The sequence below is a fragment of the Ambystoma mexicanum genome, chromosome 7p (genome assembly GCF_040938575.1).
Source record: "Ambystoma mexicanum isolate Mex_15411 chromosome 7p, UKY_AmexF1_1, whole genome shotgun sequence".
Classification (NCBI taxonomy): Eukaryota; Metazoa; Chordata; class Amphibia; order Caudata; family Ambystomatidae; genus Ambystoma; species Ambystoma mexicanum.
In genome coordinates this window covers 219,522,634-219,547,630 of record NC_090939.1, presented here as the reverse complement: position 1 = coordinate 219,547,630, position 24,997 = coordinate 219,522,634, and the positions used below count along the sequence as shown (strand labels likewise).

Genomic DNA, 24,997 nt, shown 5'->3' with positions numbered 1-24,997 from the left:
GGTCTCTTCGGACGCTTCGTTTATTGCGTTGCCATTGCCGATTATCTCCGCCGACATGGTCGAGGGTGTCAAAAGGGTTCCTCAATGCCTCAGTTTCTTTTTTAATTCTGCATCTGCGGTTTTAATGCCGCAATGTCGAGTGATACAGGATCATGGGCAGGAGCTCTCTAGGAGGTCGACCTCACTCCATGCGCGCTGGCCACGCCCCCCCGTCCAAACTCTATGACCTCAGGAGCCATGCTGCTAGGTTCATTGAGCTGGGTAGAGGATGTACCGTTTGACCTTGATGCTGGGACAGTAGGTTGTACCAGCCCGGGAGTTTGATGGGGTCGCACGTCGCTAGTCTGCGTAAGTGTGGGAACCACGGTTGTCTCGCCCACATGGGAGCAACTAGGACGAGCGTCATCGATTCCCTGTTCATCTTGTTCACCACCTTCCTGATGAGAGGAGTTGGTGGAAAAGCGTATGCAAACATTCCTGACCAGTTCATCCACAGGGCGTTCCCCTGCGATCCTGGTTGTGGGAATCTGGACGTGAATCTTGGGCATTGTCTGTTTTCGCTTGTGGCGAATAGGTCTATGGTGGGGGAACCCCACTGAGAGAAGAGATCTTCTACGATTTCGCTGTGTAGACACCATTCATGCTCCTCTGGGAGGGGATCTCTGCTTAGTGCATCTGCTAGAGAATTGAGATCCCCTGGAACATGTTGCAATGACAGGAAGATGTTCCGTTTGAGTGCCCATGTCCACATTTTCTGGGCAAGTTTGGACAGATTTGGCGAACGAGTCCCTCCCTGCTTGTTTATGTAAAACATGGCTGTAGTGCTGTCCGTCCGGATCTGCACTGACAGATTCAGCAGGTAGAGTTGGAACGCTTGAAGCGCTCTGAATACTGCCAGAAGCTCTAATAGGTTGATGTGATTCTTGGCCACTAAGTGAGACCAGAGCCCCTGAGCTGTGTGGTGGAGGAGGTGAGCTCCCCACCCTGTCAGGCATGCATCGGTTGCGACTACCGTCTGTATCTCGGGATCGTAAAAGGGTTTCCCCTTGGAAAGATTTTCTCTTGTCCACCAGTGAAGGCTTTGTACCAGTGTTGGCGAAACGACCACTAGATCGTCCCACTGACCACTTGCCTGAGACCACTGTTTCGCCAACCATTCCTGCATGGGGGACTAGGTAAATACATGACGCCATCATGCCTAGCAAAAGCATTGCTTTGCGTACCGTTATCTGCCGACCGGCCTGATATTGAGGAATTTGCAGTAGTATATTCCGAATTCTCTCCTCTGATGGAAAGGTCAACCCCTCTTGTGTGTCTAGGATAGCTCCTAGGAACTGTTTGGAGGTGCTTGGCACCAGACTTGACTTCTTCTCGTTTATTGAGAAACCCAATTCGAAGAGGAGGTCAATTGTTCTTTGAATGTTCGTTCTGCAAATCGCTGGGGTTTCCCCCTTGATGAGCCAGTCGTCCAGGTAAGGGTACACCGGGATTGCCTCCCTGCGTAGGTGTGCTGCCGCCACCGCCTTGGAGCCGAGGCTATACCGAAGGGCAGTACCTTGAACTGGTAGTGCCGACTGTCCACCTTGAAGCGCAAGTACTTTCTGTGCACAGGGAACATGGAAATATGAAAATAGGCATCTTTCATGTCCAATGTTGCCATGTAGCCCCCCCTTTTTTAGGAGGGGGATTACCTCTTGGAGAGTAGTCATGCGAAACTTTTGGGGCTTGACATATTTGTTTGCAGGCCGTAAGTCTAATACTGGGCGCATTGTTAAATCTTTCATTGGTACAAGGAAGTAAGTTGAATAAATACCCTTGTTTACCTGGTGTCCCGGGACGATTTCGATCGCGTCCTTTGCTAGCAGATTGACGATCTCCTCGAGGAGGATTGTTTGGTGGTCTAGAGAATGTGTTCTTTGTCGTGGAGGGTGGTTTCGGGGACGCTCTAAGAGTTCTATGCAGTATCCTGCGGACTCTGTGGACAGCACCCATCTGTCTGATGTGATCCCTTCCCAAGCTTGGGTGAAATTGGAAATGCGTCCTCCTACTGGGGATGCGTGAGAAGGGACCCTGAACGGAGCGTCACTGTTTTGGTGGAGGCGTGCCGCCGCCTCTACTGGGTCTGCCTCTACCTTTACCCCGTCCTCTCTTATTCCCTCTACTATAACCTTGGGTAGACTGTTGGTTATTGTTCCACTGCGTACCCTGGCCCTGGGAATAGTTTGACCCTCTTTGGGAATTTTGTCCACGTGTGCGGCGAAATTTGCCTTTACCCCTTTGATTAGGGGGTTTGGTGGTTAGTTGACCTAGGGACTTGAGTGTTTCATACTCGTCCTTGGCATTTTTCAGCGCGTCCTCGACCGCCTTACCGAACAATAGATCTGGCTCCACCGGTTTGTCTAACAATGATGCTTGTGTTTCGGCCTTGAATCCAGACTGCCGTAACCAAGCGTGTCTCTTGATAACAGTACCCTCTGCTATCAATCTACCGGCATTATCTGCGGCATCAAAGGTTGCCTTTAAAATGCAACCGGATACGGCTCCCCCTTCCGCGGAGACTCGTGCCAATTGGCTCTTTAGGGGCTCTGGGGTGGAATCTATGAGTGCCGCGACTTCCTCCCACTGGTGGCAGTTATAACTCGCCAGTAGGGAGGTGGAGTTGGCGATTCTTGCTTGGTAGGCGGAAGTGGAGGCAACCTTTCTGCCGAACCCATAGATTTTCTTGCTCTCCTTCTCGGGAGGAGCTTCTGATGATAAGGGTGTTCCTGCCCTCTTGCTGGTGTTTATAACGACTAGGGAGTCAGGTTTCAGATGCCTTCTTATATACAGTGGGTCTGATTGGGCTGCCCTGAATAGCTTCTCAATCCTGGGATTGACTGCCCTGGTGAGATTGGGGTTTACCAGTCGAGGGTCTATTCTTCTTTGGATGGACTTAAGGATAGGGATGTCCTGCACAACAGGTCTCCTTTCTCCCACCAACTCTTCGGCAAAATCTCTTTCCTCTTGAGCACCCTGGGTGTCAATGTGAAAGTGGTTTGCTGGTCTAGATAGGACCTCATTTAGGAGGGGCTAGTTGTCGACAGGGGAGTCGGTAACCGGTGGTTCTTTATCTACCGGGGAATCTACCCTGTATATTTCTGGGTCGTCCTCTTCCTCCTCTTGGTCCTCATCATCCCCATAGTAGCCTGTCCCAGTCTGTTCTTCCAACATGCCCAAATCTGGGAAGGATCTTCTTGTTCCTGAGAATAAGGGTGAATGTGGAAGGGATCTGAAGACCGTGTTGTTTCAAACCGGGACTTTTTACTTGGGGGGAATAGGATCCTTGGAGCCTGAGGGTGCTGACCCGTCGGGGTTATAATTGAGAAAATGAGGCCTTCCTAGGCCCACTCCGTCGTGAAGCTCTAGACGGTCGCCTTCTTCTCCGGTTCGGCGTTGAGTGTCGAATTTCAGTGGCTCGACGTTAGGGTGGAGAAAAAAGGGGGAAATATAACAATATTTGTCAAAGTATGGCTAATGCCAGGGAACTCTGCTGAATGCTTCCGACCTGTATGGCGGAAAAAAACAATCTGAGGGTCCTACACACGTGAGGGATCATGGGTACAGCGGACGTCACACTAGGGATAGTATTACTGGCACGCCCTGTGTCGACGCCCATTTTCGAGTTTCGAAAAACAAACTGTAATACTTCGCAACTTCCACTAGATGTCGGCCTATGCACAGCATGTGATCTAAGCAGATTCCACAAGCCTCAGAAATTATATTATCTCTTGAGAGTATTACAAAACAAATAATCAAACTCCCAACATATGTTATTGATGGTGTGATTGTAACATCTACTGTGCAAGAGCAGTATGGTCACTAATCATCATTGAATTGGCTTTAAACACACAGAGTAATTGAACCCTGGCTCAAGAAAATGTTCTGGACCTGCTAGAGTGGCGCCCCAGCCTACTTAAAGCCCATCTCCTAGGAACATCAATGACTTAACGGCCTTGGACTCAGCACAAGTCCATTGTGAATCAAAGCAGAACAATAAACTTGCATACCGAAGAATGAATGATGAATTCACAGGACTTGGTCAGGTCCTTTGCAAGTAGAGAGCGCCGCATGTCACATCGAAGAGTGTACTGTAGGAAAGAAAGCAAAAAACATTGAGTTATTGCCTTTAACCTTTTAACATCCTCTTGAACAGATATACATGTCCAAAATAAATAGTCCAGTTTTGCTTATGGACATTATATTATGCCATCACGATAGCACACGTTAAGGTTAAGACAAAGTCTCTAGAGTTTAAGAAAATAACTTTTCTTAAGTTTCGAAGTTCTGCATGAAAACTTTTGAAAATAAATGTACAGTAAAGTTTTCGAGGTAGTCGCTTATGCATGCAAGATTTCAGACTTTTTCATGAAAGAAGTCATAGCTTAAAAAAAGTTTGCTTTTAAAATTGAGTTTTACCATGGAGCGACACCACTAACCAACCCACAAAAAAAAAAACTCATTCCTCTTCTTACACCTCTCAAACCCAAAACAAAACACAACTATACATATACAGCACAACAAACCGCACGCACTTCAATACACTGCAACAACGAAACAAACCTCGCACAACAGCACATGACAACTACCGAACAAAAAAATTCATACCTATGCTCAAGCGAACAGTGTAAACCAAACTGAAGCTGCCAACAGCACATCACAGATCTCTTGTGCTTTTTCCTGCTCAGTCTTCTTGCTAACCTACCCTACCTTCTTGCTTTTCAGATCCGCCAGAGTGCCAGTGGGCCACTCAGGTGGTGATAGTGTGTGGTACAAATAGCCTTAAACAAAAAAAAAAACAAAAATAAAACAAAAAAAAAAGCTCTTAAAGTTGTACGCTTTGATTTCCTAGCTTTCTTGTCTGTACATAGATATTACCATGAACTGGTGCACTGAAAAAAAAAATCTAATTGTAACTGCTGATATTTAAGATATTACCATTTGCAGATTTATCTATGTATGATGCATGCTAATGTTTTTGTAATGAAAACGTACAAGCAACGTACTGTGAAGGCATCATGAAGTACGATGCAGACAACAGACTTCCAAGTTTAAACAAAAGATGTTTATTTAACTGAAATGCCAAGATGGTTTAAGACCTAACTTGCCCTATTCTAAAATGGGATTACATTAAACCAATGTGCAGGGATATCAAACTCAAAAGACACACATGGTAATTCATAGAATTGAGCGCAGATTCAGGGAGCATGCGCCAGCTGCATGCGCCAAAACCCATCCCATTCAAACATCCATAACCAGCCGAGGCGCAGCGACCCTGCAGCAGTGCCAGTTACGCACCCAAACCCGCCCTGTGTGCCGAAAACATCTGCACAAATCCCCTACATGGCGCGAAGGCCAGTGAACCAGCATACAGCCCCCCCAACAACGAAATCACGCTAAAGACGCCACTCAGCCCTCACGCGACAACCCAATCGCGTGTAAGACTCACTGCGCACCCCTCAGAATACGTGTACCCCGCTCGTGCCAGGCCATCCGCGTATAAAACTCCCTACGCACCCCTCAGTATACGCGTACCCCGCTCACGCTAGGCCAATCGCGTGTAAAACTCCCAGCGCACCCCTCGGTATGCGCGTACCCTGCTCGTGCCAGGCCAATCGTGTGGAAAAAGTCCCCCGTGTGGTGTGGGCTGGCTGCGGGGCATGGGGACGTGGATGGGCTGCCTGTGGGGCATGGTCAGGGTGGATGGGCTGGCAGCGGGGCATGGGGCGGATTGGATGGGCTGCCTGTGGGGCATGGACAGGGTGGATGGGCTGCCTGCGTGGCATCGGGAAGGCGGATGTGCTGCTGGCGCGGCATGGTCAGGGTGGGTGGGCTGTCCGTGGGACATGTCCAGGGTTGTAGGGGGCTCCCCTGTTGTGTGGGCTGCCTGCAGGGGGTGCATGTGGCCCCACACCACACGGGTGTACGAATATGGGATTATATGAGTGCGCTTTTCACGCGATTCCGCTGGCGCGAGCGGGGTACGTGTATTCTGGGGGTGCGCAAGGAGTTTCACACGCAAATGGGCTGGCGCGAGCGGGGTACGCGCATTCTGGGGGTGCGTGAGGAGTTTCACACGCAATTTGCCAGTGTGGCAAATGTCCACACAAATCCCACCCCACGCTGCCCCCCCACAGTGCAACTCCACACCCATCCATTGTCCCCACTTCCCAGTACAGGCCCCATGGCATGTCATGCACAGAAGCACACATGTATGCACCCAAAGACATGCCCAACATGGCCGCACAGCAACGACACATGACTGAGGCAATGACTGACATGGACCAAACCAATGAGAGCATACAACACCAATATGTGAATTGATGAAAATGTTTTAAAAAACAGAAATCTCACAAACGAAAAACAACCTTGACAAGGAAAAATAAATGATTGTGAACTGGACTGAAATGCAAAATAAAAAAAATAAATGTGATAAAAACAAAAGGAAAAGCTCCCAGTGACCCATGTCCAGAAAACAAAATGCAGATTCCAAAGGGTAAATCAAAAAAACCCATTCCATCATGTGTGTCAGAAAATCAAAATAAAGTCCACAGTTACAGAAATATTTATAATGAAAGTTCTCAGGCTCCATGATCCCACAACCAAATGAAACCTATAAAAAATCCTACAAAAATACAACTATGTACAAAAGGTGGAGCAATGTCCATGGACTCCAAACTAAAAATAAAACGAAAGGAAACCTAAACCTAATTAACTATATACAATGGCGACGGGCTAGTCCTATGGCTCGCCGTTCTTACCAAGAGTCTTGGCCAGGGCATCATCGAACTCCGAGTCTATGTGCTGGAGCCGGGATTGGGCTCGGTCCTCAAGGGCTGGCAGGGATGCTGACATGGTCTCCTCTAACTCCCTGCGAGTTTTCTCGAGAAACTGTGCCCGGCTCAATGCCCGTTCCATGGAGTTCTCCGCCCTGACCATGGTGAGCCATGCCCTCTCAGCACGCCGCCGCCGCCGCTCTGCAACCATTTGCTGGCCCATCCGCTGCCACACGGAAGACACACATAGTCCAGGGTCCTCCTGCCCTTCGGCCGATGCCTGCCCCTGTGATGCTGAATGCCCTGAGTCCAGAAGCCTCCTACATGGAGCCTGGTGCTGCTGCCTTGATGTCATCTGCATGTGCCACCACGACTGGCTCCGGGATGCTGACGACCCCCAGGCCTGTCTAGGACGTGCCCTGCTGGAAGTTGCCTGCAATCCTCCATTGCCAGGGATCCTGTTGCTTGGGTGACCACCTATGCTGAACCTCCTACTCCCGACTGTGGTAGGGATGGGATCTCCACCAGCCTGGCCGTGGTGGATGAGGCAGGTCCACAGGGTGCCCTGGTGGCATCTGGGCCGGAAGACAGCATGATGACGACTGGCGCATAGCAGGTGCAGAGGAGGAGAGGGTCGCAAGAATGGACAGGACATGGAGGAACCCTGCAACAATGAGCTGTCCTAGCCAGTTCAAGATGGCACACAGCTGCTCGTGATGATGTGCTTTGTCCTTCCTGGAATCACGCACATCATCACAAATCACGCGTGTGCCCATCGAGACACCGACTAGGACAGGTTCAACCCTGTGATGGATTGCCTCGTCCACAGGTAAAGGAAGGTCAGTTGATGTGGACACATCCACTACCTGCGGACGAGCTTGGAATGAGGCATCCCGGCTGGTGCAGAGAGATGCAGTCGCAGAATCAGGGACAGTATTACGCACAAGCACCTCCACAGCAACCAAGTGCTGCCTCCTGCACCTGTCCCTGGACTGCACCACTTGCCCCAGTGGAATCACCCCCACCAGGCCCCATGTGTGGGTCTAAAGCAGCCTCCTCCTCCTAACCCACCACCAACCTGGATGCCTCCACACCGTCTTCCGCATTGTCCTGCCCCTGTGAGGGCTCACCTGCCCCTTCCGTTGCCGAGGAGCCCACTTCCAACCTTGGCTTCTTGGGCCTCCCTTAAGCAGCTGCGGCCGTAGTGGTGGACGCGGCACCAGTCCCCTCGCTCCCGGAAGATGGCATTACCTGGGAGGGTGACTGGGCCTTGCGTCTCTGGCCAGTGGAGGCATCCCCGCCGCTCTGCTCCACAGCGCCGTTTCTGTCCTCTTCTTCACTCGCCACTGTGGAAAGGGAGACATTGAAGACAAGCATCAGGTGACTGAACGTAAGGCTGCCAGACACAAAGCAAATGCACACGAGTGGCACTGTCGTATGTCATAGACATCACCTTCCACGACACACTGGTCCTTGCAAGCAACACACATGCACATACACCACTGCACAGTCATGCATCCATCCGTGTCCAACTCCCATCACAGTGCAATCATGGACAGCTAGTCCACAACAGTCAATGCACGCATTGAGATGTGCATGTGTCATGCACCCATGGCGTTTCCCAGTCACACACTCACCACTCTGTAACACGCACATGTACACCATGCATGTCCATGAGGGCGACATCAGCATCCATGATTCACACTACAGACATGGCCAGGTACTGACACAGGCATGCAAACATGTGTGCGTCGTCACATGCAGGTGAACATCATGCATATCAACACACACACCATTGTCATTGCACATGCTTGTGTGGACTCACATGCTTTACTGTCATGTCCCTGCACACAGACATCCATATATTGTGCATGCCACACATACGTCCAAGGTGCACACACCTCAACATGCACTGAGGGTCGAACATCACCAAACCCTCCGATCTACTCTGGGTGCGCTCATGATGGACGACAGTAGGAGGGGAGAAGACAGGATGGAGCAGCTTGAAATAACCATTTCAGCTGAACTGGATGCAAGCAGGCAGGTGCTCCATATGTCATGTGATGCCATGCAGGCAGAACTCCGTCTTACACGCAAGTCCTTGCAGGAGGAAGCACGTGTGACACGTGAGGTAATGCATGCAGACCTACGTGTCCTTGCCATGCAGGACCTGGCTTACCAGACCCGCATGCTTGCTGCCGCTGAGTGGCAAGCACGGATAGACGTGGTCAGGGAACTGTGCCGCATCCACCTTCTGATTTCCATCCAGAGGGTGACGATGACAGCCTATCTCCCACATAGGTCGGGCCGTGCAGGCACGAAGCCCATTGAGGTTTTTAATTTTTAATCTCAACATCTACACATGTGGGTGTTCAGGTGCACCCTGTACCTCCCCCCTCCTGGGTGACCCCCACCCCCCAGGACATATGTGGCCATTTCTGATGTTTTTTTCTTTTTTCCTGCAAATAATATTTTATGTTTTGTCTATTGTGCATTCATTTGACAGTGAGGTGCTTTGTGACATTTGAAGGCATCCACTGTGTGTTCCAGCGGGGCCCATTCAGGCTTGTCTCGTGTATGTGTTTTGCTTGGGGTCCTGACACATATGCTACTCCTGCTTCCCCTTTCCATGGGCTTGCAAGGATGGCTCGGTGTGACAGCATCTTACACAGGGGCATTGGGCTTCCGTCATATCTGTGGCCAGCATGCAGTCCTACTTGTGTGTACACCCCTAGTGGGTATTCCGGATGGCTTCTCCAATGCATGCCTGCACTTCATCTTGGTGAGTATTCTGTTGACTATGCATTTCATCATGTTGCTTATGATTTTTTTTATGACTTGACTGTCTATGTTCATGCACTTCCTGCTGTAGGCGGTACCATGCACCCTTTGGCTGTGTCAAACACACTGATGGTTGGAGGGGCCAGTGTGCGAACAATGTTGCATTGGGACACTTGGCCTACAGTGATTTTGATATGCCACATGAACGCTGCACGCCGAGTTATCCTTGTGACCACGTGTTTCATTGACCCCCCCAATTCCTCGCTTCCCCTACTTTGGCCATCTTGCAGCCCTGCCTGGTGTGTTGTTGTGCCATTTGAAATATGGCCGCATTGCTTTTGACTTGACTGTCCCGTTTGTGGCCTGGCCCTGCTCCCCCTCCCATTGGTTGCACTTGGCCCTTGTGACAATCCGGGTAACCAGAATGCTGGAGCCAGCCACCACTACCAAAGGCCCATAATGGAGGCCCCGTCTACCCCTGTACACCACCCTTCTGGGTCCCTCGATTGTCCCCCTGTATCCCCTACTCCCCCGTCTGTCTCCACCTGCACCCTGCCATTCTACCCCTGTCTCCCTTGCCCCTGCCAGTCTCCCCCTGTCTCCCTTGCCCCGCCTGTCTCCCGCCAGTCTTCCTCTGTCTCCCCCCTTCACTGTCACACCCCCTCCCCTTCTGCACCCTCTTCTTTCCCTCTGCCCCGTGTGTGCTGTCTTTCCCCCTCTCCCCCTTCCTGCCTTTACACCTTGGCCCCCTCCTCCCTTCTCTCCTCCCTTCCCTCTTCACCACCCTTTCCCCTTCCTCCCTGTCCTCTGTCTTTTTTTGGCACTACCCCAATTGCCGTCAGGCATGGTGATACGTAGCCACTTGTTCTTTGCAGAGACTTCGCCCTCTGCCTCCGTCCATCCACCCCCCACCCACCTTCACCTTTTTGAGTTTTAGTTTGGCACTTACTTTTATCATCAGTCCCTCCACCACTGATTACAGCTTGTCTGTTCCCCCTTTCCCTTCTGCATTTCTTTTCCCCCTCCCCAGCACTATCTTGATTATTCATCCACCTTCCATTGTTTGTTACTCTCCTCACCTCTTCCCTCACCCCCCCCTTATGTGACTCTTGCACTGCCACTATTGCCGTCAGGCATAGCAATGTTGATGCTAGTTTTGTTTTCCCACATTCCCTCCCTAGACTCTCCATTATTGTTACAAGCACTTGTACATTCTACTTTGATTGTTATTTTTCACATTCTGGACTGTCTGAAGGACTTGTAGGAAGGTACTGTTATTCTCCCTTGTTCCCTCCCTCCTTGAGGCGCTTTGATGCACTTTGTGTGTAGGGGCTATACAGATTTTCAATGAATCAGTGATTGCTCACTGTCTGCCATTGTCAATGTATGTGGGGTACTCTGTACATGATATGTTCTGCTGGTCAATGGCTGATCCTATGTTGGGTTTGATTTTGAGGCGTCAGGGGATTGGTGTGGTTTAACACACAGAGGGGTCCTTGAGTGCAATGTTCACAGGTGCTGTGTACAGGACACAGAGGCTCACTTCATTTCACATGCATGTATTCGATGCATGTCCCTACTGACACAAACACTTAGGCAACACCCCCCCACCAACTACAGCAGCACCATGCACACACGTGCACCCAGATTGCCTTCTCAGGAATGCTGTGTCCCTACAATCCATGTTCACTTCCAATTCATTGATTGTGTACATGCATCACAGGGTACTATTTTGTTGATTGTACTTATTTTTCATGATGCTCAAGGGGTTTCCCCAACGCAATGCACACTCGCTGTGCTGTCCAGTGAGCGGTGTGTTGCAGGACACACACACACAGCACACAGTGTTTGTACTGGCAATTTGCTATTGTCCAATGTGCATGGCAACATGTATTCTGACTTTTGTTGCTTGCACCACTGGTGGCATGCATTTGTGCCACAGTTTTCGGGGTGTAAGGTTTTGGTCAGTCATTTCTTCAGATTCCATGTCAGGTGTAATTGCCTGGTGCCTATTTACATTTCTCACGTGGCACTTCAATTGTGTCATGTGTTGTGCATATGCTTTGATATTTTGCCGTTGTATACCATGGCATGGTGTGGCAGACGCGGGTCATGGGGGTTGGGAGGGTTTGGGTGGCATACCAGTACTTTCATGCCGTTTTTCAGGGGGATGGGTGGGATATGCACCTTGCATGTGTTCCTTTTGGTCACATGGGATTGATTACGTTTAATTAGCTAGGGATGCTCAAAAAGTGGCACTTCCGTGGACACATTCTCAGGGTGGTAAGGTTGTGACAGTTAACTGTCTCTTTCTCATCATCGATTGTCACCTGGTATGTGCCAGGCTATGTGCACCCCGCAGGGGTTGAGTTTAGGTGAAAAATGTGGCCACAAGTTGGGTACGGGCTGCTTCGCCACGTGTCCTTTCCCCTTCCATGTGCAGCGGCCGTGCGTGTGGTTGGGGATGTGGGGGAACCACCATGTCCACCGGTACGCCCCACCATGTTGCAAAGTTGTGCAGGACACATGCTGCCACAATGATCCTGCACACTACTGGGGGTGCATATAGGAGCTGTCTGCCAGAGCGGTCAAGGGAACGGAAGCATGACTTGAGCACTCCGAATGTGCGCTCCACTATGGCCCTGGTTGCAATATGGGCTGCGTTGTATCTTACCTGGGGTGGTATGGTGGGGTTCCGTATTGGCGTCATCATGTAGGTGCTCAGAGGGTAGGCACTGTCCCCTGGTAAGATAATAATGGTTTTCATTAGTTGGGCTTGTGCATTTGTCTGTGTGTGACATGCATGCATGTGCACAGGCATTTGTACTCACCTATGAACCATGTGTCGCCATGATTCCCAGCTTCCAGGGCCCAGCTCAGGGCGGATATTCTGTATATGAAACTGTCATGGGTGGACCCTGGATAGTTTGCATAGACAGAGGTGATGGTTCCCTTGGCATCGCATACAACCTGCAAGTTGATGGAATGCCAGTGCTTGCGGTTGCGGTAGATGTTTTCAGTGGCCCCAGGTGGACGCAGGGCCACATGGGTGCAATCTATAGCACCAAGCACTTTGGGGGAAGTGTGCCACCCTGTAGAAATACTGGACCATGGGCTGCCTTTCTGCGGGTGTTCTGGGCATGTATATTTGCCTGTGGATTGAAGGGGTGCGCAGGGATGATTGCCAACACCTGGTGTAGGCAACGTGACTGCATGGGCTGTGAGACGCCCCCCACTATGGCAGTTGTCCGCTGAAATGACCCAGTGACCAAAAAATACAGTACATTGAGCACCTTCTCCAAGGGGCTCAATGCTTGGGAGCACAGGGTGGGTGATGCGAGTTCATCCTCCCACTCAGTGACCAGCTCTAGGATGATATGAGGTGGAGACCTATACCTGCCATATACCTCATCATCAGGCATCCCCAAAAAGGCTGGTCCGAGGCAAAAAAAATGCGGGGCCTGGCTATTCTCCTCCTCATCCTGCGGTGTCCCAGGATCACTGCTGCGAGGAATGTGACAGTCATCATAGCTGTATATGTTTGTTTGTTGTTTTCGCGCACTTTTATGCTGCGCATGGGCGCTTCTGCTTGCTTTCGTGTAGCAGACGTATTTGTGCGTGTTCTTGCGTTTTGACGTGTGTAGGTTTTCCCTGTTCGATTCCATGAATACGTGTTGTTCACTAGCGTGTGGGCGTTGCGTCCATTTCCCAGCGATACTTCCCATGTTACGCCTACATTTTCATGAGTTGTTCCCCATTCCCCGGGTTCCGCCCCCTTTTTGGGTGTGTGCACGAGAAGTTGTGCGCTTTCCCTGATCTTGTCGCGCACGCGTTTGGAAAGTCGCAGTGACGTGTAAGGTAAGCGCGGATTTGGCGCACATCCCGGGAAAAACACACGCAGGGCCTTCCATGAATCGCACGCTTGCGCCAGCTTGCACCACAAATTTCGGCGCAATTATTCCATGAATTACCCTGACAGTGTTTAACTCAAAGTTCTGAGCTTCTTCCAGCTCACAGCTACCCTTCCCAAAATCATAAGAAAGTTCGATGAATGTAAAATCTCAAAGGTTACCTTCTTCAGTTCAAGACAATATAGTTCAAGACAAATCCTTGGCGTTCCCTTCCCCAAGTTTGAAGTAGCATAATCCAGAACTAAAAGGGTCTCAGGATTCTAGCCACAAGACAAGTATAATTCAAAAGTGTTGCAATGGTTTGGTTGAGCTTGTTTCGTAATGTCTTTAGCTCTCACCAATTAGGATTCTCTGGTCTAGGCGGAGTTGTCAGACCACACCGTCCACCCATCACAGGTCGCGAAACGAGGGTGCCTAGACTTCTCAGCCCAACATGCAAGTTCCTTGGCACTTGCTCCTGTGCGCCAAGTCTCCCTTAATTGACTCTGCTGTGCTGGTCTCCTGGCTTTTAGGGTGCAATCTTATATCCTCTGGCTTTTCCTGGATTGCTTCGCAGCCCTGCCACCATGTATCCCACAACCTTCACCAAGCAGTTGTCTTGCCACACTGCATTCATCCATTACAATTTATTGTTCATGCTTTCTTTAGTCTTTGCTGTAGTCAATTGTAGAGTTAGATGTAATTCAATGTGCAACACAGCTTTACTTTGATTGCAGTTTCAATTCAGAGTTCAAAAGTATTAAGTTTCTTAATCAAAATCAAGTTTGATGGCACACTTGCATTGTTTCAAGGTAAAGGTGTTTTAGAGTTTCGCAATTCAATGGGTTTGTTTATTTCAATGGGAAGTTTCCCTATAATACAGTGTTCAAAAGTCAAAGTCTCATATAGGTCAGTATTAAGAATATCTGCATGTCCTTGTAATGTTTTCATATAGTTCGGTATTCAGTACACCTTGGTTACTTGCAAGATTACGTTTCCATAGGTATCATACTAAAATGTCACCCTCATTTGTGCACCCCTGCACAAAATGAGGGCGACATTTCCTGCATCCAAGCAGAGCACGGGTTGCGGGGGTGTCCCCCGCTCTGCTTGGGTGCTGTAATGGGAGTCGGGGGTGTCCCCCGCTTACCATTTTGGTAAGCGTGGGACAAGAAAAAAAGAAAAAGGAAAGCACACTGCGGCGTCAGCTTTAACCCATGTTAGTGGGGAGAGCTGGCGCTGCAGGGATAGGAGGGTGTGGGCCACACATACAGATGTGTGCCGCCGTAAAGGTAAGTGGGGTGGCAGGGTGGGAAGGTAAAAGCAGGCCAGGGGAAGCGGGCACAGTACTCTATATGATCACTGCGCTGCGCCGTAACTGGCGTCGGCATTTTCAGCCATCGCAGTTAAGGGCGGCGCAGTGATCACATAGATCCGTTTCCATATAGTTTGACATTCAATATGTGGATGGGCACTTGCTTGCGGTCCTGTTCTGAGCTCCCTGACACTCACCAGCGGTCTACTCCTGTTGCCTGCAGGTCATCCTGGAGCTCACCGGTGTTCGCGTGTCCCTCTGACACTCACCAGTGGCCTGCTCCTGACTGCTTCTGCTGTGGGTTTTGCTCCGCCTCTAGGGAGGGGAACACCACCAATGCAAGCCCTGCTTGCCTTACTGCTTTTTGTGAACATGGACAGTGTTCTTTGAGGCCTGGGTCTGCCGGCATCGTGGTTTGAGAAGGAAGAGAGCACAGAGACCATATGTAGAGTCCATAGGTCTGGTGAGGGAAGGACAAAGAGGATGTCGGTGAAGGTTTGCCTGGAGGAGGCACTGGTATATGTGTCAGCGATAGGGAGGTCTGGGTTGGAGACCAGGGTGTCCTTTTTAAAACTTCTTCTTACCAGATTTAGTGAGGAGAGCTGGATAGTCAATAGAGAAGCAGTTAGAAAAGATAGGAGAGACATAGAGCACCATAGAGTAGGTCTGGAGAGGAGAGAATGGGAAGGGTGTGGGAAGGGGTAGGTTAAGAACACTAGGGAAGGACAAAGGGCAGGGTGCAGCAGACGGCGACAAGTAGACAATTGGACAGGCTTAGATAGTGGTAGAAAGGTTTGCTAGAAGAGTGCATATGCTGGGAGGCAAAGCCACAGAATGGCACTAATTTCACACTGCAATTTTAAAACAGGAGAAAAACGCACCTAAGTTTGAGAGTCCTGAATAGTGGGGGAAAAAGGCCTAGGTTTCACAAAGCAATTTCAAACACTTTCACAATGCAATTTTAAAAACAGGAGAAAACACACCTAAGTTTGAGAGTATGCTATATGGTCTGGTTTGCAGGGTACAGAGAGGTTCCAAACCAAATGCGGCTACTCCTACCTGCCTTAGTCGTTGCTGGTTGACGGCTGGCCACTTCAGGAAACATATAGGCAACATGGGGGTTGAGCTTCTGGTAGGGGTTTTTGGCTCTTCCTCTTCACACACCCCCCCCCGCCCCAGGTGATATCCGCCACTCTCTCATCACTCTTCACATCAAGACATCCTTGTCTGAAGAAATGCATCTTTGGCGTCCATATCATTATGACTCCTTTCAGGCATCCTGCTGACTTTACATGTTCATCCACACTCCAGGTCATAAGACTGCATTGTCCATTAGGACTGCAGTAAATCCATCTTGCCACATATTTCTTGTGGTTCGTCAGATACAGGAACTTCGTTCCGCCAGGGGGCATGAATGCTGGCCTGTACGTAGTCTCCGATTTCTTAATCTGTCAGCCCCTTAGGTTTGAATCCCGATTCAACATCAATTACAATCTTCATTCCTACTGCTTTCTTCGGAGTCTTCTTGCATTGTGTGATTATTATCCTGATCACACAGAACCCAAACATGATCATCACCAACAGGGCTCCAAGGAACTTGAAAATGTTCGCCATCAATTGTGGAACCCATGAGAAGATTCACGCGAACCAGCCGTCATCAGCAATGTCTTCCACTTCATCTTACATCATAACGTATAGGTTTGTCAACATCATTATGGCCTTTGTCAAGGTGCCATTCTCGCCATCGTGAGAAGGTATGAATGTGCAACATGATTCTCTGATTTTGGCACAAACACCTCCATCCATAGCTGTAATCATATCCAAGACATATCTGTTCTGCAGAGTCATTAGTCGTATGGCTCTTAGCTCCTCTCTGATAGCATTAAATCCCTTTATGGTGGTATTGATCATCTGCAGAAGCTCCCATCTGGTTATTTGTAACCATTTGGTATTTGTCATTGTCTGGATCCCAGGCATAAAGATAATAGTGAAAACTGAAGAAGTCTTGCTAAACAATCTGTGTTCATATGGAATGGCATCAAAGGCTTCTATCGATTTGGCTGAGAAATAATGTTATCTCTTCATTCGACTTAGGAGTTCAGCAGATCTCTTTTTCCTCATATTCAGATCACTCTTTGGAATCACCAATGCTGGAACATGAACAATCACGATGGAACATAGTCCTCCTCGGTCTCTGGGCAGCCTCATGTATGCTCTGGATCTGCAGGCACAGTAGTGATCCATTATCCCTATTGTCCCATCCAACATTCCTGGCACATCAAAAATTCGCCCACACTGTTGATTCTCACCAACTTTTCTCGTGCCATTGTTTCTGAAACCTAGTTCTGCAATAGCCAAAAGCACTATCTGCAATGGACCTCCTCTGTCTTTGACCCACGTCAGAAGCTTTGCAAGCTTCGGCCAGAGAGTTTTGCATCCATTCTCCACTTGTTCAATAACTGGTTTGTGATGACCAGTTACTGCCACAGCTCTGCAAACAACTATGCTTTCTTCCCAGCCGTCTGGACAAAGTACTGTTCGCCAGATTCGCATTTGGCCTCTTTCCTTGTACCTTCAAATTTCTTCATCAGTCTTTCCTTGGCAGTTAAACTTCCGGTTTATCTCCCATCTGATTCCAGCTCCATTCATGCCAGGTTGTTCATATCTGATAACATGATTTCTGGTGTGTGCTCCTTCTCTCATCTTTAAGCCTTGGACAGATTCATCTTAATTTGGGGCGGACCATTCTGTCACCCATACCAAGGATGCTGTTCGACCCTGGAACTGATCTCTTGTATGACAGAGTGCAAGGCGAGTGAGGCAATGAGCCGTTTGAACATCTATTTCAATGGCTATGAATATCTTAGACTTTCCCATAGCATAAGGCAGGAGGGCACATATAGCAATCCTCCTTAGAAATTCTTTTTCCTCACTTCTTTCTTGTGCTGATACCACATGTTGTTCCCCAAATGCGCTGTATTGTCTAAATAATCATTTAATTCATAATCATCCTCCCTTGCACTTCTCTTAGAGCTCTTCTTTGGCAAATGATTCCTCACATAATGATTATGGAGTAAGTCAAACACAGAACTTCCTCCAAAGGGAAACCTAGGGCCACTTATCACAGACATGGGTACCTCCTCATGTGCTGCTGGAGTAGGAACAATCCCATAAGACCTAGGCCTTCATGCAATATCTGGCTCTACATAGTTCACTGGGGTAGGAAGAATCAAAGGAACTCCCTATTTCTTGGGACCAAGCATTAGCAGAATCAGAAAAACAATGATAAATGCGGAACAGGCATATATTATGCACCAATACATTAGGCTCCACCATCAAGGTCCCTCCACACATCCTTGACTCGGCTCACTTTATGGCACTGCAATGTGCTCAATAGACCACATGATTGCCTGTAATTACTTTTAAGGAAGGAAAAACTTGTTTTATTCAGGCAATCTTGTTAAATGCTCCAGCAATTGTCAAATTTACTCTACGATCTCCACAAGTAATCGGCTGATTGCAGGACAATTTATAGGATCTTGCATAAACACATAAGTGTTGGTGTTTCGCCAAACAAGATAAGGGTGTCCTTGAAGCAAATAGTAAAAGATCATAGCAAGTAGTTTGTGGGCATCGTCGTTAGATAGGACCATCTGTGCGTCCGTGTTAGGCAGAAACCTGTGCAGTTCCCTCTGGGACCACTGCAAAACATTTAGGACTACAGGTGTTGGCAGTAAACCCACTTGGTAGCAGTCTGTACCACACAGATTCACTTGGTAGCTGTGGCTGAGCAGTCAGACTTCCCTCAAGAAGAGTTAGGCAGTATACAGGGTATTCACAATAGGTCAAGAGAACACAATAGAACAAGTAAACACTGACCAGGGCTTGGTGTAAAAGAGATATAATTATTTATTTAAAACCACATCTAGAAAAACACACAGGCACTAATGGTAAGCAATTCAAAAACACGGTCACTAAAAGATATACACTCCCTTAAAAGAATATTAGACAAGTCTTAAGTAAAACCCCACTTATTTTCAGACAGCGGTGAGCGCTTAACGTAGATGGCACTCTAATAGTTTGTTTTAAAAAGGGAGAGAAAAGCAGAGAATAAATTGAAACAGATGCCAACACTTTTTCACAAACACAACAAGAGAGGAAGGCAAAGTAACACCGTGAATTCAGAGTCAGTAGGCCGGATCCGCTTTAAGAGGATCAAAACGAAATGTGTCCAAGGTCACACGGTTGCAGTGCACAAAAGTCTTCTAAAGGTTCAAAAAGGAGTTGGACCAAAGAAAGGGACCAGTTAGAGGGTCAAGGCGGCCAGCCCAGTCCAGAAGGTTAAGGGGTTATTATTACCTTGTGCAATCTTTAGAAAGGGAGGCCTGGCGGACACGGTACCTTAAAGTGGTGAGAAGACTCCAGCGGGGGCAGTTGTTCCTGGCAGCGGATGCAAGTCGGTGCTTCGTCTGGGGGAAGGGAGGATCTCGTCGGGGAGGAAGACGGGAGTCCGTTGCACTGCCAGGGAAGAAACCAGCCGCAGAGTTTCTCAGGTACAAGGAGCGGTCCGTTGATTCGCGGTTCAGAGGTAAGTGGCTATCCGGCTGCCGGGGTGCTTGGCACGGGCAGTTCGACCACAAACCGGTCTGGGGTGCGAAGAGAAGAAGGTAAACTGGTTGTGCCCACCAGTCAGGGGAAGAAGCCTCTCCAGCCGGGAGATCTTCTCCGTCGTCGGGAAGTGGTGAGTGGGTTCCGCAGGGCTCCACCGCTGGTGTCGTCGTGGTAGGTCAGCTCAGCTTCTCCCTAGTCGGATTCTCAGGTCCTGTGGCGACTTCTGAAGTTCCAGTCCCAAAAGCCCTGCTTTTATGCAGCATACCCCCATTCACTCAGCCTAGCTGGCCAATCACACAAGAGTGCGACTTGCAATCACACCCCCTGTGGTACCCAGACAGAGTGGCACCACTTTTGGAGGCTTCTGTGGAGAAGCCCGCCAAAAAGTGGAACAAAGGGCTCGACTTGGGTTGGAGTCACAGAAGAGAACACAAACGCCATTTTAGAATCGAGTCCTGGCAAAAAATACCAACCGGCGATTTAATATTAAATAAATAAACCGGCGGTATGTTCGAGGCTATGAGAATTAAATAATTAAAGTTGGTAGCCTCGAACAATGAGAAAATCCCATAGGGAAATATTTGCGGTCGAATATAAAAAGTAGTATCCACTGCCACCAGATAAAACTCGATCAGGGGGGGCGGAGACGTGCCCCCTCGACTAACAGACCCCGGGGCAATCAAATTGCCCCGACCAGTACGTCCACAATATGATGGTTTGTACTGGTTTCTGTTAATAATTTGGGACTAGTAAAGCCAATGGTTACTTTACATGCCCTGGGAGACAGTAGTCAGTCCCAGGGTATGGAGTCTATGGTGGGGTGTCACTATGACACCCCTGTGTTACTGCACGGAGGATGCTGTGTAACACACATAGTAAAAACACATGAGACCCTATGGAGTAAAGGACCCCATAGCCCATAAAACACATTAACAGTCAAAGGAACACCAAAAATCATGTCCAAGAGAGGGAGAAAAAGAGTCTCACTCTTGGCAGGAGAAAAAAACAAACTCCAGAAATCCAGCAAAGCTGCTGGGGGACTCACTAGGTTAGGAAATTCAGCCTAAAGAGAGAATTCTCCCTAACACTCCGAAAAGATGTTCAGGTAATAGTCTGATCTGTTCTATAATTGCAGCCAATAATCGTCGGGCCCTTCATTAGGATCTTGGACAAAAGTACATATATCAGTGCTCCTCCCAACAAGAGAAGGGTAAGCTCGGAGTATAAATATGAAAACAGCAAGAAGTAGTCTGTGTATATCAACATCTGACAGCACCATGGGCACTTCCAATTAGAAACTCAGTGAGAAACGAGTTGGGGAACTGCTCCCTCTCTTCCAGTCGTCAAACAGAAAGTCTAAATCAGGCATTTTTCCATTGACTTCAGCACTCCACAGTCCAATGTCAGTAAACTCCTGTGGCTCAAGAACAGTAGCCTTCTCACTCCTTGCTATAGCAGCTGCAAAGAGTGTTTCAGGGGAGCCACAGTCCAAATGTAAACTTCCATCCGTTTACTGGACAGTATTTGTGTCGTCCTTCCTCGTCAACAATCGAGTCTGCATGTGCTGAACTTCTCCTTGACTTGCTTCCGAATGGGTTGGGGGTGCAGCGGTCTCTCCAGCGTAGATTTTCACATTTCCTAGGTGTATCCAAGCTCGTCTCCCTTGGACCTTGACTGTTGACGGAGTAATGTCCTCCACAATGAAAGGGCTGCTAAATCTGGGCTTGTGCCACTTTCTTGTGAAGTTCCTTATTAGAACCTTATCTCCAGCAAACAATTAAGGAATACATAGTCTCAGGTCCGGTTGCTGTATGGTCTTCATCTGTGTTCTGAGACCGATGCCCCGTCCGCTTGACTTAATCTGAAATGACAGAGATACTAGCGTTCATACATGTTAAATACGCACGTAGGTCATTTCCTAACCTTTCTGCTTTTGTCTTGGCATCACTTCTAGTCTTCGATGGAGGAGTGAGAGGCGTTCTCATTCGCCTCCCTGCAACTAATTTGTGAGGTGGTGGTCAGAGCCGGGCTGATTTCTCAATGCATATAATGCAAGGGGGCAGACAATGCAGCCACCCCTTCTTCAGTGTCAATTTCCAGTTGGCTATTCTCTCTTTAAGCAGACCGTTCAGTCTCTCACATATTCCGTTCGCTTGCGGGTGATAAGCAGAAGAAAACTTGTGTTTTAAGCTAAGCAATAACCTAATCTGTTCAAATACCTCATTCACAAAATGGGGGCCATTATCTGATCGCAACACCTCACATACTCCCCCCCCCATCTAGGAAATACTTCTCAGACTAAAAACTTCGCAGCACAAGTGGCATCAGGATATGTGTATGGACCAGCTTCAATCCATCTTGAAAACAGCCACACTACCACTATCGTAAACCTGTATCCATTACAAATATGCAGCATATCAACATAATCTATATGTAAATGCTAAAAACGACCATTTGGTAGAGGAATTGCTCCTCGGACTGTTCGCAGCGTGTGCCCAGCAGTAAACTTTTGACATACGATGCAATTTACTACATAAAAAAAAACATGTTCTAACGGGTTCGGTACAAACCAGTCCTTTGCAATGGTTGCTGCGAGGCTCTCCCTAGTGACATGCGCAGGTAGTGTAGCTGTTCCAACACCACCCTTAATAAGGCTACAGGCATCACCGGTTTACCAGTGCTGTCTTGTCGCCACAGTGCTTCGGAAGGGGATAAAGAATACCCCCTCCGTGTCCACAGTTCTTTCTCTTCCTGTGGAGCTCCACCTTGAACTTCCATTAACTCCGTTTGTGACAAATGATTAAAACTTTCATTCACAACCATTATTACAACCATTTTCTCTTTCACATCAGGAGTATCAAAACTGAAAATATCAGAAGAATATGCAACCCTTTTGGCCTCTTCGTCTGCAGCTTGGTTTCCGCATGAAATAAAGTCAGTTCTCTTAGTATGTGCTGCGCACTTAGCTATTGCGATGGCTACTGGGAGTTGTAGTGCTTTAATAAGCCTATCCAATAAGGTGGCTTGTTACACTGGAGTGCCGTCGTCCGCTCAGAGGTAGCCCTTGCTTTTCCAACGTGCTAACCCTGCGTGCACGGTTGATTTCACGTAGGCGGAGTCACTGTACACTTACTTCCTGGTCTGCGTGATTATCAAGCGCAACAATAAGCGCCACCAATTTTGCAGCCTATGCTGAAAAATGAGAGGTAGTCTCGCACTTGCTACTACTTCAAATTCCCCATGGCTGTTTTACCACAGCTGAGCCTGAATGCCTTTCTCCATCAGTTTGATCGATCTTCGAAGAACCATCAATAAAGAGAACCTCCCCAGCTGCTACAGCATTTTCCTTCACTCTCGGGATCTCGTCATGAAATTCCTCATAATTTGAGCAATCATGCACTTGTTCATCATCTGCCAGTGATTCGGCTACAAACGTGGCAGGATTCACCATTTTACACCTGACTATTTTGATCGCTAGGTTCGATATAACCACCTCATAGGCAGAAGCTCTTTGAGACGTTAGTGTACCCTTATGTTTCCGCAAAACAGCAAACAAAGCATGCTCAACAAAAAACGTCATGGAACACCCCATCACTATGCTTGCAGATTTCTCAATAGCGAACACGGCTGCTGCCAGCGATTGTTCGCGAGGGAAAGGACCCTCATAACTGGGTCCAAAATCCCATTATAATATGCTAAGGATTTGTACCGCAATGTAGTTCTCTGTGCGAGTACTGCTGTCATGACTGTCCCATTTGTGTGCGAAAATAAAAAGAACTCCTCAGAATAATTGGGAATTCCTAAAACTGTAGCTGTACAAATTGCCTTTTTTAACTCATCAAACCCTTCCTTCATTTCCTCAGTCCATTCAATGTTTTCCTTATTCACCTGTGCCTGCAACAAGGGCCTTCTATATGAACTATAATCAAATACCCATGCTCTAACATAATTACATAGTCCAAGAAACTGTTGCATTTGCTTTATCGTGTGCGGTTTTGACGTTTTCAAAATCACCTCAGCTCTTTCAGGTGTAACTTTCTTTCCACCATGCAAGATTGACTGGTCTATGTACAACACCTCTTGGTGACAGTACTGCAATTTCTCTTTAACCACTTTATATACTTTGTCTACTAAAATAATCATTAGCTGAATCGAGTCTCGTCTGCACTCTTCCTCTGTCGTGCTACAGACCAAAATATCATCTACGTATTGTTACACAACACTTGGTAGATCAATATTGCTCAGGTCCATCTACAGGACCCTATTGAAGATCGATGGAGGCTCACGTTACCCCTGGGGCAAACGTGTACTTTTCAGCTTAGTCTGACGGAACGTAAATGACGTAAAATCTTGGGAATCTTTATGCAACGGGATTGAGAAAAATGCAATTTTCCATTCAATCACTGTGAAATATCGTGCTTCTCGGGGAATGCTGCCCAAAATCGTTGCAGGATTCGGAACTAGAGGATACTCTGCCTCTACAATCTGGTTAATCAGTCTCATGTCCTGGATTAAACGCCATGACCCACCCTTTCATTTTCTGATAGGGTACACTACAGTATTACATGGTGACTCTGATGTCACTAAAATGCCTTGATCCATCACGGCCGATGTAGTTTTGAAAATACCCTTGTCTGCCTCTTGAGACATGGGATACTGCCTTGCTCAAGGTAAAATTGCTCCTGGCTTCAATTTTATTTGAACTTCTCCCACCCCATTTAAACAGGCCTATGTCATAAGGGCCCGTAGTCCATAAAGACATTTATCCTTTCTCCATATCTTCATCAAATAATGCAGGACGCTGCTGCACTATTATCTTTTGTGGAATCTCTCTTTCTGTCCTGATCCAATACGTAATGCTCATTTCGAACACTACTTCGTCATCCGACAGGTCGTTTTTAAACATATCCTTGTCAGTCACATCAGTCAGTCTATTTCCCTTCCCAATAGCAATCACTGTTCTCCATGGCCTGCCTTCATCATCAAATCCTTCGAGCATGGCCAACTCCCCTCACACTATGGATGCCTGTAACTCCAAGGGGAAAAAAAACTGTTCCCCCCCTCTCCGTCCATAGGTATCTGTGGCCTGAACAGAAATTCAGCAGGCATTCTCATAATCTTGCCCACTAAACCGGGTAACCATGTTAACAAAATGCATACCCCATAGTGAAAAACCTCTGGCTCTAACTGCGTTCCTCGCAGAGCTATTTGCCCTGTAAATGCCATCATGAATTTGCCCACATTTAAATAATGTATTCCTGGTGTTGAACACACAATGCCTTCATCAGTGAAGGAAAGCGTCATATTTAGCTTTGTCATTAAATCTCGGCCCAGTAGATTAACTGGTGTCTGCTTTGAATACAACAATGGGACAGACATATCGCACTCTCCTATAGAGACTGGCAATTATTCAGTAAAAGGAACTCTACTTGTAGCTCCAGAGAACTCTTGAGCATTGATGGCATTTCCAGATAATGAAATGTTTCCCTCTCGTATACATGAGCGGGTTGCCCCAGTGTCTACTAAAAAAGAAAAGGATTTGCCTCACCTTGTGAGCTATTCTATTGTGGGTACATACTTATTCCTGT

General features: G+C 48.0%; 1 protein-coding gene across 4 annotated transcripts in view; it reads right to left on the bottom strand.

The window, feature by feature from the left end:
* The window catches only part of VPS26C (VPS26 endosomal protein sorting factor C), a 641,087-nt gene that overhangs the window by 407,294 nt on the left and 208,796 nt on the right, over nucleotides 1–24,997 (bottom strand). For all 4 annotated transcript variants that reach the window (XM_069636086.1, XM_069636088.1, XM_069636089.1 and 1 more), the window contains one exon: nucleotides 4,047–4,127. In XM_069636086.1, the coding sequence (XP_069492187.1) occupies nucleotides 4,047–4,127 (81 nt within the window). The remainder of the gene's footprint in view (nucleotides 1–4,046; nucleotides 4,128–24,997) is intronic.